Source organism: Miniopterus schreibersii, assembly GCF_964146895.1.
Source record: "Miniopterus schreibersii genome assembly, chromosome: 9".
NCBI classification, from domain to species: Eukaryota; Metazoa; Chordata; class Mammalia; order Chiroptera; family Miniopteridae; genus Miniopterus; species Miniopterus schreibersii.
In genome coordinates, this window is record NC_138118.1 from 67,539,944 (window position 1) to 67,557,842 (window position 17,899).

General features: G+C 33.8%; 1 protein-coding gene across 1 annotated transcript in view; it reads right to left on the minus strand.

The window, feature by feature from the left end:
* Positions 1 to 296: 296 nt before the first annotated feature.
* AGMO (alkylglycerol monooxygenase) overlaps positions 297 to 17,899 on the minus strand; it is a 266,690-nt gene continuing 249,087 nt past the window's right edge. The window contains exon 13 of the mRNA XM_081147091.1: positions 297 to 1,958. Coding sequence (XP_081003217.1) covers positions 1,884 to 1,958 — 75 coding nt within the window. The 3' untranslated portion in view covers positions 297 to 1,883. The remainder of the gene's footprint in view (positions 1,959 to 17,899) is intronic.

Below are 17,899 nucleotides of genomic sequence, written 5' to 3' on the forward strand. Positions count from 1 at the left end.
TTAAAAAATATATTTTAAAAATGAGGTTAGCTAACTGATCAAAGTCTTTAACCCAATGATAAGTATCAGCAAGGCTCAATGAAGGACAGCATTAATTGATTTGGTGCTTATAACTTTCATTACTTAAATTGTAACTGTAAATCTAAGAAACACTGGAAGAATGGAAGGAAAGTGATTTCAACTGGTTTCAGTCTTCTCCCCTTTGAACCTTATGCTGCTTGTCCCTGTCAGTTCCCTCCTACTGAAACACTTGGCAGGTTTCTACAGTCCCAATGAATAATGTATACAAAACACTTGGGGTGATTTTATTTAGAGTTTTATTAACATTGTTGTGACAATTTAAAATAACACAGAATTACTGCCTACTCCTCAATCTACCACAACAAATTGACCAAACATATTAGACATACGTATCACAAATTAATCTGCGGAACAAATTAATTCTGACAAACTCTATTCATTTTCATTTCAGTGATGTCTTCTTCTGTAATGCAGATCCTTAGGTTATGTGGTTTTCAAAGGTAAATATAATCCTAAGCAGACAACTAATGTATTACATTTTTTCTGATGACAAATATCTACCTAGGCCCAGTTTTAGCAAAATGGTTACCTATAGCAAAGGTGTCAAGAGTAGGGTGCATTTTATCTCCCAATTAGTTTAATCTGTACACAGACCACATCATATGAAAAACTGGGCTAGACTCAGAGGAAGCTGGAATGAAAATTGATGGAAGAAATAGCAATAACTTAGGATATGCAGATAACGCCATCTTATTGGCAGGAAGCAGCAATGATTTGAAATGACTGCTGATACAAGTGAAAGAAGAAAGTGCCAAAGCAGGACCACATCTGATCGTTAAGAAGACAAAATTCATGACAGAAGAAATATGCAACTTTACCATAGACAATGGAGATGATAAAATTGTTAAAGATTTTGCCTACCTTGATTCAGTCATCAATTCAAATGGAGACTGCAGCCAAGAAATCAAGAGAGACATGGAGGGGCAGCAATGGAAGAACTGGGAGTGATCATCAAGAGCAAGGATGTGTCATTAGGGACCAAGGCAAAGATCACCCACATCCTCATATTCCCAATACTATGTACAGATGCAAAGGCTGGACAGTGAAAAAGGCTGATAGAAAAAAAAAAATGATTCATTTGAAATATGGTGTCAGAGGGAGCTCTACAGATATCCTGGACCAACAGCAACTTGAACAGGTGAGTCCTAGAGCAAATTAAGTCTAAAACACCAGTGGAAGCAAAAATGACAAAACTGAAGTTGTCCTACTTTGGGCATATTATGAGAAGGCAAGGTTCTCTGGAAAAGACAATGATGGTGGGGAAAATAGAAGGCAGCAGGAAAAGAGGAAGACCAAATATGAGATGGATTGATTCCATAAAAGAAGCCATAGGCATGAGTCTGCAGGAGCTGAGCAGGGCTGCTGAGGACAGAACACTGTGGACATCACTCATTCATAGGGTTGCCAGGAGGTGGAGCCCACTCAATGGCATATAGCAAACAATTTTAGCAAACAGCAAAGAAAAAGTTATTAGATCAGTGCAAACAACATCTTCATTATTTTTACTATTTTTCTGTTTTCTCCCTTCTCTTACTCTCATTGGCTTAGATGCTACCAGTGGATATAACATCATTACATTTGAAATCACTTGTTGTCAACCCTATCAATAAAGTAACTGCACCTGACTGTCATTTTAAGAGAAAATAGCATGGAAAGCAAACAAGAGTAAATAAGTATACTGTCTTTCACTAAATAAAGGGTTCATGTTATTATTACATAAGATAATTATTTTTATAGTCAGTACTAATATATTGTGGTTGTAGACAACTGATTAAAACAAGAGAATTATGTACAAACTTAAGTTATTTCCAAAGGCCAGAGGCAAGTTGAGTAATGCTTCTTACTCCCCAGAAAGCAATGCAGATGGAAAAAAAAACCTGAAGAAATAAAACACAAAGAGTAAAAACAATTAGAATTGAACATTTTCATTCAATTGAATTAAAAATATGGACAAAATAAACATAAATATTTTAGACAGTGAGATAATTAAAATTGAATGTAGCACTTGTTCATTGATAGGATTTAGCCAACCCAGCTAAAAACATGTTATGTGAAGACAGGAGTGAGAGTAAAATGGTTTGTCTCTGTGGTTTTTTTTTTCATACTCACAAATCTGGGTCATTTATAAGGATGGGGCTATGTAAGTTAGATCTTGAATGAAACAGAGCTTTCTTCTGGCATTTGGGCATACTGCATATTGCATGTATTGTATTAAATGATCTCATTGTTTATATAGTTTAAGAAACGTTTGGAAAAGGAGAAATGAAAACATTATTAAAGGCTAATTTGTCTCTGAGGCAATATGATCTAGCATTTTATGAACTTCACCCAACATGAATTAAATTCTAAACACTACTGCTGACTTACCTTCCCAATCTTTTGATTTTATCAAGTATAAAAATGTAACTGGAAAATTCTCTTTTAAATTGAAGATGTAACTAAGTGATAAGAGGCATCCATAAGAGTTTATTGAGTTTTCTCTTTATTTGCAAGTAATTCCACACATTCCCAATAAAGCACCAAAAATTAGCCAAATAAAACTTTTGATTTCTAATGATCCTAATAAAAATGACTATACAGTCATCCTTAGTAAGAATTCATGGTTGTAGAATTTTTTACTATGCATAATCAAAATGCCACAGTGCATGTTGTCTACTTCTCTTGAGGTAAAATCCAAGCACCAGTCACATTCTTTGCACCATCAGATCGTTCCTAAGCTAACTCTTCCTCTTAAGATTACCTATGTACCAAAATTGAGCTTTAAGATTGCTTATATAATCAACATTTTTTGTGTTATTAGTATAATGAAAAAGAATGATGCCCAAACAGCTGAGGTTAATGGATAGCTGTGCAAGAGTTTCTCCAACTTTTTTGTGTGTACAAACTTCCTCTGCAAACTATTAAAATATGACCAGTTGACTCATCCCAAGAAGAGGATCACTATTTCTGAAAGATCCATAAAAATATACAAAGAAGCACATTTAAGTAATAAAATGGAGGCATGGGAAACATTCTGGAGCAATGGATTGAAGTGAAGTCAAGGCCATTAACTGAGGCCAGTCACTAATTCACAGAAAATACTCTGAACTGTGGTAATTTTTCTATTAATGACTGGATATGGAGAACAACAAAAAAGACCCTCCTAAACATTGATATTTAGATTTTATGGGCAGGTGGTTCAGTTTCATATGAACCTCCTGGTTCTTTCTAGAGAATCATTATCCTTTACATCCCCAAATCTGAAGAGTTTTCTTCAAATCCATGCATTCCTTTCAGCCCATAACATCTACAATATGAAAAAAAAAAAAAATACTCAAAATAAAACCAACAATTATATTGAAGCAGAAGTCAAGAATAATATTAACATTTTGGAGTTACCTCAGAAATCAAATACAATACATATAAAGTCTGGTTTTGATTTTGTTTCTTTTGACTGTAATTCAAGAAAAATAACCTCATGGGATTTCTCATGATGGTGCCAGGTAAAATAATACTAGGATTGGGAAGTATTTGTGAAAGGCCTTGGGTTTTGCCATGAATTACATTTGTCTATGAAGATGGGTTAATGTTGACAGAGGGATAGCAGAGAAAACAACTTTTAAGTGAGACAGAAATGATAAATCTATAACATCAGGATAAATGGTTTAATTTGGATCTATAATATTCATTGAGCAACTAGGTGCCTTGTGTTGTGCAGGATCCTGATGAGCTAAATATATTCGGCAATAGGAGTTTTTATTGGTTTTGAATCTAGTGATCTAGTTTCTAGGGTCTAAGGATTATTTCCATGAGTGAAGGTTACGGGCAGTAATTTCAGTGAAACCTCTAAAATTGTATGTAAAATTTTGTATGTCATAATTCTCTTCCCCAATTCCCACCCCTAGATGATCCACACTTTCATGTGGGATTCCAGGAACATCAAGAACTTCTGATCTAACAAGAGAGTGAAAAATATCACAATTCTAGTTCATGCCTTTGTTGTTAATCAACCACTTTACAACTAAATCTTTTCCTGTTTGAAACTATAATCAATCCTTGTCTGGGTAGCTCAGTTGTTTAGAGCATCAATGCGATACACCAAAGTTGTGGGTTCTATCCCCAGTCGGAGCATACACAAGAATCAACCAATGAATGAATGAATGAGTGGGACAACAAATCGATGTTTCTCTCTCTCTCATCAACAAAAAAGAAAGAAAGAAAAGAACGTATAATCAAGTCCTATTTCCTTTAGGGAACATTCCCAACACAAAGATCTTGTCTTTTCCAATTTTCTAAAATGCTTTTAGAGTCTTACCAGAAATGCAATGTTGCCCACTTTGCAGTTTTATTTTGTTTCTGTGGGGTTTTTTTCTAGGCCCCTACATTTTTTCCCTCCAAGTGGTGATGGGTAAAAGCTGATAAAGCATAGGAGTCAGATTCAGATTTAAATTAACGCACAGTGAGACCTTTGCTTAGGCAAGGCATTGTCATAGGTACTTTTATAAGATTATGATGTTTAATTCTCGTAGAAACCATGGAGAATTGATATCCAATTTGCTGATGAGGCAATAGGAACTCAGAATTTATGTGGTTTACCAAGAAATCACAAACTACAAAATTTCAGAGCCGGGATGATGTTTTTCATTTATTTAGTGTCCCCCAGAAAATCTAACTGCACATCCTTGGAAGTCGGGTCAATGAATATGAACATCAATAGTGAATTCATTTCCTCTTTTTTACTCATCACCTGCACTTGCCTGGTGATTTTTGAGTCAGAAAATGCTAGGTTTCTGAGACCTTTTCACAATCAATATTTTAAGCATAAATGGAGTTCTTATATATAATGAAATCCAGATTGGCACAGGAGCATAGAAATTACATGCAATGAATATGTCCTTCTCAAAATATGTATAACTGAAATATCAACCCTGTACCATTAGAAATAAGTAGGAAAAAACAGATTTTCTTTTATATTTTTGAATATATGTCTGTGTATATGTGTGTGCATGATCTAGATTTTGTATAAATTTTTAAGCTATAAAATTATTTAATGTGGACTCAATATATAACCACTTGATTATTACAGTCATTCCATTTTAAATTTTCCCTCATCCAACCTTTCTCTTGATTTTCATATCAAGCTGTTATTTGAGTTTTCCATAGCTGGTGATTAAATACATCACTTGAGATTCATTCATTAATACATGTTTCAATCAACTATTTGTTAAATGAAGATAGAAGAATTACTACTTAGGCTAGTATAAGAAAACATGGCAACCACAGTGGTTTCTTTTGCAACATGCTTCTCTAATCTACAAATATGATGTTTTTGGATATGTACAAACTGAACAAACACTTATTTTAGCCTAAGTCTGGGCAAGTCCCATGATTTTAACACCTGGCTCCAAAATATGAAACAGAGGAAGTTCACTCTTGGAGTCAAGCCCTCCTTGCGCTAACACATCATTAATGGCCCTCGTCTTCAGGCTATTTCCTTGACTTCCCAGGGCCCTCGACTCTGATGCGTGAACTTTGGCCTGGACAGATGCTCTCCACGTTTCCTCCACCCCTTTCCAAAAAGTTCATCAATTGGCAGGTGGCTAATCTGAGTCACTCATCCAAACTAAAACACCAGCGGGAACTGATGCGTTATTCTGCTGGTCTTCCCCATTATGTCTGCTTTAAGAGGCTTTATTAAAAATGACTCTACTTATGAGCAAATCAGGCGCCTAATCTTAAAGGAAAGAGAAAGTATAAGAATAGATATTTTGGGCGCATATGGCCTCTCCTCTAACTGCTACCCCTTAAATTGCAAAGCTAGTGGGTTGTTCTTGCGCCTATGTACATATCCATCTCTCTTGGTTTAAATCCACCTACTGTATGTATTAATAAATGACCTGACGAGCAAAGAAAATTAAAGATCAGCTTGAGAAGTGGACAATGTTCATTAGAACTAGCTAGCAACACCTCACACTTTTCAAATCATTTAACCATGAGATAAATTTGCAAATAAAATGAAAGCTTTAATGTACCCACAAGAGAAATAAAATCTCTGAAGTGGTTCAAATTTATTTTTATTTCCAAACATGTATTTATTTTTTCAAATATTGACATAGTAAACACTCACTGAGATTTAATATCTCATATAATCATATGCCTCTTCGTAGTGGTATTATAATTATAACTAACTCATTCATTTAACATTTTAAATCACTAAAAAGTTAAATGAACAAGTTAGAAAAGCTAAGTCATTTTGAAAATAATGCATAAAATTGCCTGCTAATTCTATCTTGCCAAGGAAGAAACTTGAAATATATTAAATATAAAATAGCATTTTTGTGAAGACTTGAGACTTAATCACTTTCAAATAATTTTTTAAAATATATTACCATTTACTTGATTGTGTAAATTCTCCTGGTATCAATGTCTCTTTTTGTATCCCTAACAAATAATACTCTGTCTATAAATAGAAGGGTCGATTTTTACCTAAAAATTATTTCTCTGACATTGATGAGCTTCATAAAATACCAGTTAACTGCCCATTTAACACAACTATAACAACCATAACAGCAACAATTTGTTTTAATAAAAACACATTAAACATACAAATGTTTTTATAAAATTATTTGGAGAAAAAGAATTCTTTGTTAAATGTACTTTTAAACATGCTCATTTTTTATAGATGACCATTATGTGTTGTACAGATAAGAGCTCCAACAGAGATCAAACCTAAATTGCTAGAAAATATCTCTATTTCCTATTAATGCAAGAGAACAGCTAAACACAAACAGAACTAAGGGTAGAAATCGGACTCAAATGTACAGAAGGTTCTTTTGAAATGAAAACATTGGGAAGATATTAGGAAATGATAGATCCCCCCCCCCCCCAGAACTTTACAAGAATACAATTTGACAAATGACAATTCAAGAGAAATTGAGAATTATTCTTCCAATTATCCTATATATGACTAAAATACTGAGATTCACATGCAAAACAATCAAACAAAAGTCTTAAGAGAAAGAATTTGCAAACACTGCCCCTATTACTGGGAAGTCTTGTGTTCGCTCTCTGTGTTTATTTCTATACCCTATTCAAGATGAGATAAAATTACAGCTATGTTTAATATGTGGTCTTATAAAGATTTATTACTATTTAGATTTTAAATAAAAAATTATTATTTTATATTAGTTTTAATATATATACATTAAAGTTTTTCACTAAGGAAAAACAACATAAAAAAGAAAGTTTATGGGAATACTTATGTGATAATAAAGCCTTATTGGAAAAGAATATATATTTTCCTTAATCATTAAATATCTTTTAATATGAATTTTTAAACAAGAGAATATACTAAACATACCATAGTCATGTTCTTTTTTAAAGGAAATAAGCACAAAATAAAATTAGAACAAAGATTTTAAGTAGTTCAGCTGAACCTGAAATATTAGATATTCACTATTTTACTACTCAGTTGTAGCAAAGGACCCTTATAATTTTAGTGACAAAAAAGTACTAATTTAGACAAAAAATATAGAAACTTCATTGCAACCGTTTCTTCAGTTTTCCAGAAGTGAATATATCTTATTATGTACAATAATGTATTCACTTATAAAATTTAAACTACTCAAGAAATTGTGTACTCTTTTCAATAATACTCCTATAGAATATCCTATAGAATATTAGTGCATACCACGTTTGCACTACTGCAACACATTTGCAAAGAATAAATATAAGAAGATCTGCGGTTTCATAGAAGTCTCTAAACCTACCTACAATTCAGAGAATGTGCTCAAAGACAGTTGACACGAATTAGCTACTGTGCATGCAAACCCATCTGGTGGGAACTGTGTAAACCATCATTAGCATAAAGTGAAAATATATTCTACATTTCTCAAAAATGTCTGTGGATTTTCATCTTTGAATTCAAAGTTATGAATAAAGTGTCTATAGATATACGACATTACAACAATACATCTTAGATTTATATAGATTCCCTGGGAAATTTCTAAGTATTTTAATCACAAGCTTTCAATATCCAGGCTTTCTTTTTTCTTCTCATTTTTCCCCCCAGATTATTATAATATATTTTTTAAGTTTGAAGTTTGCCCAAAGGACAAGTACAAAGAATGCCAAATTTACCACAACTAACAGAACAATTAGAGACAAGGCAGACTAGACATGATTTATGTCTATCAGATGATAAAAGTACATGCCTTGTCAAAACTAAAGCCTGACTTTATATTTTTCTAATCATCCAAGTTCTCAATGCCATAGAAGGGTAAAACTTTTAGAACTTTTCTCTTGAACTGCAGGAGGGGCAACAACATGGAGACATGGAGAGAAGGTTGCAATAAGGTCAAATTGACAAAGGACCAAATGCCACTTGTCAGAATGAATGTTATGGTGACTGTTGACCATTCTGTAGGGAAAAATTTAAGAATGGTGTACTTTATGGAAAGAATCTTTTTATACTCACAATCTTCCTCTTGTACTTACCATGGACCCTAATACTCTTTGCTTTTTATAGATGTGAGAAGGAAAAAAATCAGGGCAATTAAACATTTTAAGGAAAACCTGTGTTAGTTTTTATAAAGTTGGAGATGAAACAGAGTTAAAAAAAAAAAAATAACAAGGCACTCAATGAACATTAATTTGACTCTGTGCTGAGACTTTTTTGGCTATTAAAATTAGTGATGGGCTAACAATTGAAAACAACCTGACCCCTTGCCCTAAAAACTATGCACCTTAGATTTATATAGATTATATATAAAGTACGAGAGAGTTCAGTAAATTTTAAAATTTATGAGTTAATTTTTTTAAACTTTCATATTTCTGCAAATAAGTTCTGACTACCACTAGAAATAAAATTTCCTTTAATTTACCTTTGTCTGCCTAGCTTTACCAAAAACTTAGTTCCCTCATATTTAGCATGTTTTGAAACTAAAGATTTTTGAATAAAATTATGCTGGTTTAATTATGGTCCTTACGTGTCCTAACCAAACTCTTTGTAATGGTGAAAAACATGATATTTAACCTAAAATTAAAATACTACACCACTCTAAAACCCTCTTGTCTTTGGTTAATAAAATTTGAAGCATTTACATTATAAAAACAAGAGCTTTGTTTCAGCAAAGATTATCAAGGAAACCATTCAGCTCTAATTTACCCAAATACCATTTTTATGATAAATGAGCGGCAGTCCCTGGCAAATAACCCCATCACAAGAGCATCTTGATTTTCAGTGTCTCCTATGTAGCAAGAGCAGGCCACTGACATCTCTCCAACATAATCAAGAACCTAGATCATTTCACAGGGATAATAATTTTTAACACTTGATATACAACAGTGTATACCTGGAAGAGCATATATTTACAAATGGAGAATATCATTCAATACTGCTAATCCAGATCTTTTAGCGTGCTGTTAAAAAATTCTTTGTACTTGCCTACTACCTAGGAAACAAAACAAGTCTCTTAAAAATGAGTTCATTTTTAGGGGGAAAAAAATGCCATGTTTACAGAAATAACAGTGATGTCTGGTTTTCAAAACAAGACGGTATATCTTGGAAAGCTATGTTTTGAAAAGATTCCTTTGTATTGTTTGTCTTGTGTCAAAGGGATGCTCAGAGCCCTGTAAGTACCTCCCCGAGCAGGCCAGCAGCCCACGTGTGGCTTGCAGCTTGTGGGATTTCTCTCGGTGTTCTGCCAGAGATGGGGCTGACCAAATGGTTTCTCCTGTAAGTTCTAAGTCATAAACTGCGTCCTGCCAGGCCAGCCAAGCCAGAACCGGGCCCAAGGGGATACAGAGTCTTGGCTGATGGGCAAACAGTGACAGCTTCCTAAGGAAGTCGCAGCTGCTTTCCTGAGAGACACCCCCGTTGCCTGAATTTCTTGACTACCTGTTCTGGCGACAGTTCCAACGAAGGGGGAGGAAGGCAGCAGGAACCCAGCTGTTTTCAATAAGCCCTGGCAATGTAGGTACTGATTACATAAACACTGCAAACATTCAAAGCGTGTATTTTCTAGCTTTTAAGCTATAAAAAAGGTGTGAGCCTGTACCAACACCCTGTATCTCCTCTACTCCAAATAAAGATAATGACAACGACGATCATGGTGCTGATGTAATGATGACAATGACAATAACAATAACATGATACTAATAATAGTAATGGCTTTGATATGAATACAAGGATTAGTAAAGGAAACACGAGATAATGTATTGCTGGGAAAGAGCTCAAATTATACAAAGATACTCAGAAAGATATGACTTCCACATTTCAGGGACAAGAATATATTTTTTCCTTTATGAAACAAGATCAAAATGTACACTTAATTTACTCATCTTATTTTCCCCACAACCAGCAAAAAGCAATCAGAGGTAGCATTATCCATTTGCACTAAAGTAAATTTTCCTTTTGTTTCACATATATTTAAAAATACTATTTGAAATTTAATATAGGTAAAATATCCAAGAAAGTATTTTAATGAAATATTACATAAGGTTCCCTGTTTATGTTAATATCAGGCCCAGAAATATAGAGAAGATGTTGATTTACATTCTAATTAAGATTAATTTTCCCTGCTTAATATATGTATAATATATATTATATATATATGTATTATATATACATGTTATATATATATATATATATCTCCACATTTTGGAACTGATATTTGAAAACTGAAAGACTAAAATAACTCTCTTATCCTTATAAGTAAAAAATACAGGTTTATTTTTAAATATTTTCTATATTTGACATATTTCATCAAGAATCTGTATAAACATTGTAAGAACTAAATTGGAGCTCCAGTTGTCTATGTTGCTAGGTGTCTGTTCAATTTCCTTTATAGCAAAGTGAGTTCCTATTATTAAGGACAGAATTGCCTTTAATTTTTTCCCTTAAGGTTCTCATTATTTTTATCTCAATGATTCACAAGAATGCTTTTTGGCTCTGCCTGTTTTTTTCAATATATCCGTTGTTTCTGTCATACTTTCCTTTCGTCTATGAGAGTGGTATACATTGTTTGCTATGGGACTTAAATCGAACTCTTTAAAGAACAAATAATACTGAATAAAGCAGTAGAGGGAATGTTTTTCAAGTTGTTCTAGAAAAATAATTTTGGTAAAGTGATCAACTAATAAGTGAAAAATAAAGCTATTGATGGGAAATCTGAATAGGCTAAGAACGATAAACCACATTCACAACGCAATTAATTTGGGACATAAAGTGACTGACTTTAGCAGAACCAAAATAACTTTGGGAAAGAAATAAGGTTAGATTATCCCAATTCAGCACAAGTTACTTTGCCTCAGTAGGTTACATGAAGTGTCAGTTTCTGCCTCTATAAAGTGGGAATAATAATCTTTTTTCCACAAGATTATGGTACATATTTATTCAACTTTTAAAAAGTATAAAGGATTATAAAATATAAGATAGACTATTAAGTTTGCTATTTTTATGGCTAAAAAGATTCAATAACCAAAAAGTGAAAACAGAGACAGATAAGTATTCCTGAATTATAAGCAGAATTTGAAACCTGAGAGATTTTAGCAATGACAGTTCTTTCTCATTGATGGACATAAGTTAAAATTATTATTTTAAAGCTGTGGATATATCATTATCACTGGCAATATAAAGTTGTCCTACAAAGTAGAGTAAGATTTTAGTAGGTAAGTACAATTCTAGATAGATTGCTGTTTGAAAGATTTCCATTTTGTACCCCATTCTGTAAAAACGTGGAGTTCAATTTCTTGATGAGTTTTTAAAATGTTAGTTTGTTTTTAGTGTCCTAAAATGTTTTTATTTTATTTATTTATGGCCCAAAAATATGGAATAAATAATATTTCTCTCCCACTCCTATTACCAAACTACTGTTTTGATATTTCACGTTACATTAAATTTTCTATTCATATCTAATTACTTTAAAAATAATTATTTTTACACAGATGTTATTCCTGGGGGATCCTGAGCAATATAATGGAAAGTATCTTCCTCAAAAATTCTATAATAAATAAAGAGATAATTCTTTGTAAGTAGTTTTTCTTGAAATATTTTTTGACAAATGTAAAAAAAAATGCATTAAGCAAAGCCGAGTCAAGACAGTTCTGAGTGCAACTAAGCTAAAGGCATGATAAACATTTTGAATATATATAATGGCCAAGAAGGTGGCCAAACTTAAGGGACAGTAATGGAAGAAGAATGGTAAGAAAATGCCAGCAAGGGCAGAAAAGCTGAATAAACACTTCTCCAAAGAGGACACACAGATGGCCAACAGACACATGGAAAGTTGCTCACATCACTAATCATCAGATAAATGCAAATCAAAACCACAATGAGATAGCACCTCACACCTGCCAGAATGGCTCTCATCAAGGAATCAGCCAACCACAGGTGCTGGCGAGGGTGTGGAGAGGGGGGAAGCCTCCTGCACTGCTGGTGGGGATGTGGATCAGTACAATCACTACAAAGAACAGTGTATAGGTTTCTCAAAAAGTTAAAAATGGAACTGCCCTAAGATCCAGTGATCCTCTTCTGGGTATTTATTCAAAGAAATGTAAAACACAAATTCAAAAGACTGTATGCCCCACTCCATGTTCATTGCAGCATTGTTTACAATAACCAAAATATGGAAGCACCCAAATGCCTATCAACAGACGAGTGGACTGAAAAAGCTTTGGTACATATATACAATGGAATATTACTTGGCCATAAAAAAGAATGAATTCATACATTTTACGACAGCATAGATGGACCTAGAGGGTATTATGCTAAATGGAATAAGTCAGACAGAGAATGAAAAACACCATGAGATTTCCACTTACACGTGGAATCTAAAGAACAAAATAAATAAACAAAATAGAAAGAAACTCATAGATACAGAGTACAGGCTGGTGGTTGCCAGAGGAGAGAGGGGTTGGGGGACTGGGTGAAAAAGGTGAAGGGATTAAGAAGTACAAATTGGTAGTTACGGAGATGTAAAGTACAGCATAGGGAATATAGTGAATAATATTGTAATAACGAGGCACAGTGCCAGTTGGGTACTGGAAATATTAGGGGAATCACTTCATAACATATATGATTGTCTAACCACTATGTTTTACATCTGAAATCAATACAGAATAATATTGAATATAAACTGTAATTTAAAAATAGTAAAAGAAAAACAGAAAAATGTCAGCAAGGAATTATTATTCTATACATTTGCTTTATTATAAACAACACCCTGACAGATGATCAAAGTGCTTGAAAAACAATTAAAAAGTTTAGTATAGACCCAATGTAGGAAAATCTAGTACATTAAAGTCACAACTGACAAAATAGCAAACCTTAAAAAACCTGCATACTATTCTAAGTATTCATTATTTATTTAGAGCTAGGTGTCAAGTCCATCAGAAAAAATAGCATGGCGCCTACTTCAAAGGTGAATATATGCACAAAAACTTACATTGAATCAGTCCTTAGTGGGTTGTGTTCATTATAGAAATACTTATCACACTCTTGTTTTATGTCAGGCACCTCACTGCTGACAGAACTCACTGGTGAGCAATATAGTCCTTGAATTCATAGAACTTAGATCAACAGTTTTCATGAACGTATCTATTAAAGGCTGGTATTTTTGGATAATTCTACTTCTAAATCTTCACTTAGAAATATCTTCATAATATTGTGGTTAAGTAGAAAAGAAAAAAATGTTTTACTAAAATGAGGTTAATCACAGAATTATGCTAAACTTTCCACTGACTTAGCTTTTTAGTGAAATAAATCCTATTGCCCACAGCTCTCTTACAGGATTCTTAGATGATTAAGTGATGGAGCATCTTCATTCAGCAGGCAGAGTGTTTCCTAAAGCATCCATAACTCAGTATTTTGAGCTGTAATTCTTGAATACAAAAGAAGTGAGCTTAAATAGTTCCACTTGAACAAGTTATTTAATGTTGCTATGCCTCAGTTTCTCCATCTGAACTACATGCATCTTACAAGATTCCTGGGATAATTATTTGAAATAATGTACATAAACGCTTATTAAAAGGCTTCATGTACACAAGTGCTCAACAAATGTCAATCGTTTTAGTTTCTGCTCTTGGATGATTACTGTCACTATTGATATTAGGTCAGCCTCTATAGTGGTGTTTTCTAAAGTTTGTTTTGAAAATATATCCTAGCAATTCTCCCCCCCCCCCATTATATTTAACTTAAAATTTTTTCAATTATTTGTAAAGACACATATAAAAACTTGTTTCTGTTTAAAGAAAGGACAAAACAACTATAGACAGAATTTCTCATATTCACTTCTTTCAGGATGCAAAGCTTGGGTGCCCTGGGATAAACACTGGCTGAGAGCCCTGAAACCCGGGTTCTCATCTTTTCTGTCACAATGTTTGAGTCATTTTATTTTCTCAGGACAGCAGTTTCTTTTTTTGTCCATTGACAGAGTGGAAATAGAAAAGTGCTGATTTCTGTTTCTCAGTTCTATTATCTGAAAAATAATAAATTGGCCAGTACAGTATTATAATAGTAGAAAGCTCCCTGGGATAATTAAATGTTTAATAAAAAGAACACAACCTTTATCTTGCCCTGATTGCTAGTACAATAAGGTAATTTAAAGAACAGAAAAAATGACAGCTTTTTGAAAAATCATCTTCCAGAATGTCATTAAATCCTATATATTAACTGAATGTGTTTTAATTGAAATCCCCCCAAAAAAACAAAAATGAAAAGTAGAGTTTCAGATAAATGCTGCATTCACACACACACACACACACACACACAAATCCTCCTCCAGAGACTGGCAAAGAAGGGAAGATGTGAATTCCCAAATCATCCATTTCTAGGTATTAAGATCCCTCATCTTCTCCTTGGGCATAGCTGGCCTCCTGGCACTCTGCTGCCTAAAATTTAAAAGTTAAGACCTGCTAGGTTCATCCTTGAAACCATAATCAAAGGGCACCACCAGGTACAGAGAAGTAACAGCAGCAGTAATTCTTATAAAACTTTGCAGAGGCATATACCAAACTAAAAACAAGTAATGAACAATTTTGACAGTTATTGGTAACTAATGATGAATTTTAAGGACAGTGAAAATTTTAGAGAGAAAATATTTAACCTGTTTGTGTTTATATTTAAAGAAATACAATTTCACCTCAATAAAGCTGGGGGGGAAGGGAGAAAAGAAATATAATTTAGCCACAATTTAATGGACTCCCTACGTTGAGTTATATAATGAAATCTTCAAAGTTATTTTTATCTAGTCCATAATTCATCGTCTCCATTATTTCTCTGTCTGATCAGAGACAAAGAAGAGAGAGGGTGGGGGAGGAAGATTATCACGAGGGTCTCTTAAAACAATTATTATATTGTAAAAAAATCTGGGGGAAACTTGTAACCAACATACAATATTGAATAAAGGAAAATTATACTTTAGTACAGTATGAGTTTTCAGAAAGTGTCCTTGTAGCTGAAAATGTGTTTATAATTATGTCAAAAGGTATATTTTATGGATTCCAGGGAAATGTGTTAATAATTCTCATAAGTAAGTAAGGGCAAGTGAAACCTCCTTGGTTAGCTTCTGAAGTTAGCACATATGACAAAAGTTGTCCAAAATTAAATTGCCCTAGAAAAATCTCTTAAGTAACCCCTATAGTGTAATACACATGGTTCTGTGTATACAAATCCTTTATGATAATTCTTTCACACATTCAAGTTGGGAACTACTGTGCTAGACTGAAGAAAGTAACCAAAGGAAAGTCTCTAGGTAAATATCTGAATGTCTGACAATTAAATCTATATTGCTTTAGGTTAAGTAGCAAAATTTAGGAAAAAAGAAAACAAAGGGATGGTGAGCTAGCTCTAAGTTGTTTCTGTTTATCTAGAGTTTACTCGTTTTATTTTTCATATTGAGTCTTTATGGCTCTAAAATAGCAATTTTCAACCTTTTTCAGCTCATGACCCACATAAATTAATTACTAAAATTCTGCGGCACACCAACAAAACTTTTTTTGGCCGATCTGACAAAAAAAAACTAGGTATAATTTTGATTCATTCACACCAGACGGCTGTTGTGTTGGCTGTTGTCATTTCTTTATTTGACAACCTAAGGGAGAAGGGGTCAGTGCCCCTCACTAAATTGTCCAGTGTTGCATGTTCTAAAAATTCTTGCAGCGCTGGTTGAAAATTGTTGCTCTTAAACATGTTAAGGGGATGTGGCAGCGTCTGTCAGGTCACACAAGATAGTGAAATGCACTGCAGTCAGCAGTAAGGTCCAGATTCTGAGAGTAGCTCAAATGCACCTATGACATCACTTCATTTTATCTTAATATACCGGGGAATATTTAGTTTGTCTTCTTGGACATAAACATTTTATTTTAAAATGATGTTTTAGCTGCTCTCAGCTTTTTGTGTTTATTGCTATTTCTAACTGCATCTTTGACAGTGATGATCCTCTAAGACATCCGTAGGGCTCAAGCATTCAAAGGAACAAACCCAATATAAATTCAGTTAAAAATGCAATATATCAAGATTTCCTGTTAGAAGTAAACTAGTTTTAGATTTAGATTGGCATACTATCTTTTTTTTCACCTAGTTATGACCCACTATGAATATTGACTGAATTGCATCATAGTTAACTGAATTTTTCTATACTTTTATAAGAAGAAAGCACACACATTCAGAAATGTTATTTTCATTTCTTTTTCTCTTCCCCTTTTTTCTCCCTTTGCTGTGGTGTAGTGAGTTATAAGCTCCCGTGAGACCTAAAGACTTAGTACAACTTGGGTTGTGAACCGGATTTCTCCCACATGAGTTTGGTGGCCGGGTCAGTCGCAATGGTATTAGAACATTTAATTTTCAAAACACACACACTGCAACAGATGTGTTTTATAGGGACTGCAAAATGAAATTCAGAAATAAGAGGGTCTGGGTAATGTTCTGGTACAATATGGCTGGAGATCCCCTTATAAAACTAATTCCTGCTGATAATCATAACTCGTCTCTGTGAAAACCAGTTTATAATATTTGTGTATAGCACTATGGAGAATATCAAAGCTACCAAGATTTGAAACAGTGCAGCAGGAGCTGCAGGACATTATGTAAATTAACCCCACAACATGGAACACATTAACTTGAGGGTTTCAGGAATTTGGAACTCAGAATGCCTAGGATGTGGGTTTAATTGAAACGCAGTATTATGACAATCAGTTTTGCTCTCGAGACAGAAATTTTTAAGGTGCATGCAAACGTATAATTGAGCATTGACATATTACATCATAGTGATACATTTTAAACAACCCCTATCTGCTTCACAATATTTATTTCACTGAAACACCGCTGGATATTTAAAGATTCCTCCCTTAGAGTCCAGCCATCTGAATAAATGAACAGTGCACTGAGGTGAGCCAGTCAACTCTCAGATGGGGCCAGGACTCAAAGGCTCACACATACACAAAGCACTTCTTCTGGAAAAAATGTTTCTGGGTTTTCAACATAAATCAAGGTCAACACATAATACAATCATAGTCTAGCGTATTGAAAAGCTGGAAAACAGTCTAACCGGGATGGTGATGCTTCCAGTAAACCTTCAGGCCAAATAGCAATCAGAGAATTCATGGCTTTGTGATCAAACTCCATCTCTGTTTAAGTCGATGAGGGGGTTGCCTGCTCTTTTGGGGAAATTTACATGGGAGTTAGAAAACTACACTTTCTCCATGGCTATGATTTTACAATATTTCTTTTTCTTTTCTTTTTCTTCCTTTTCGACTGTAGCCACAAATGGATAAACTTGTGAGCAATACTAAACTGCAGGAGCCTTGATTTCCACACCATAATAATTAACTCCTACTTTTA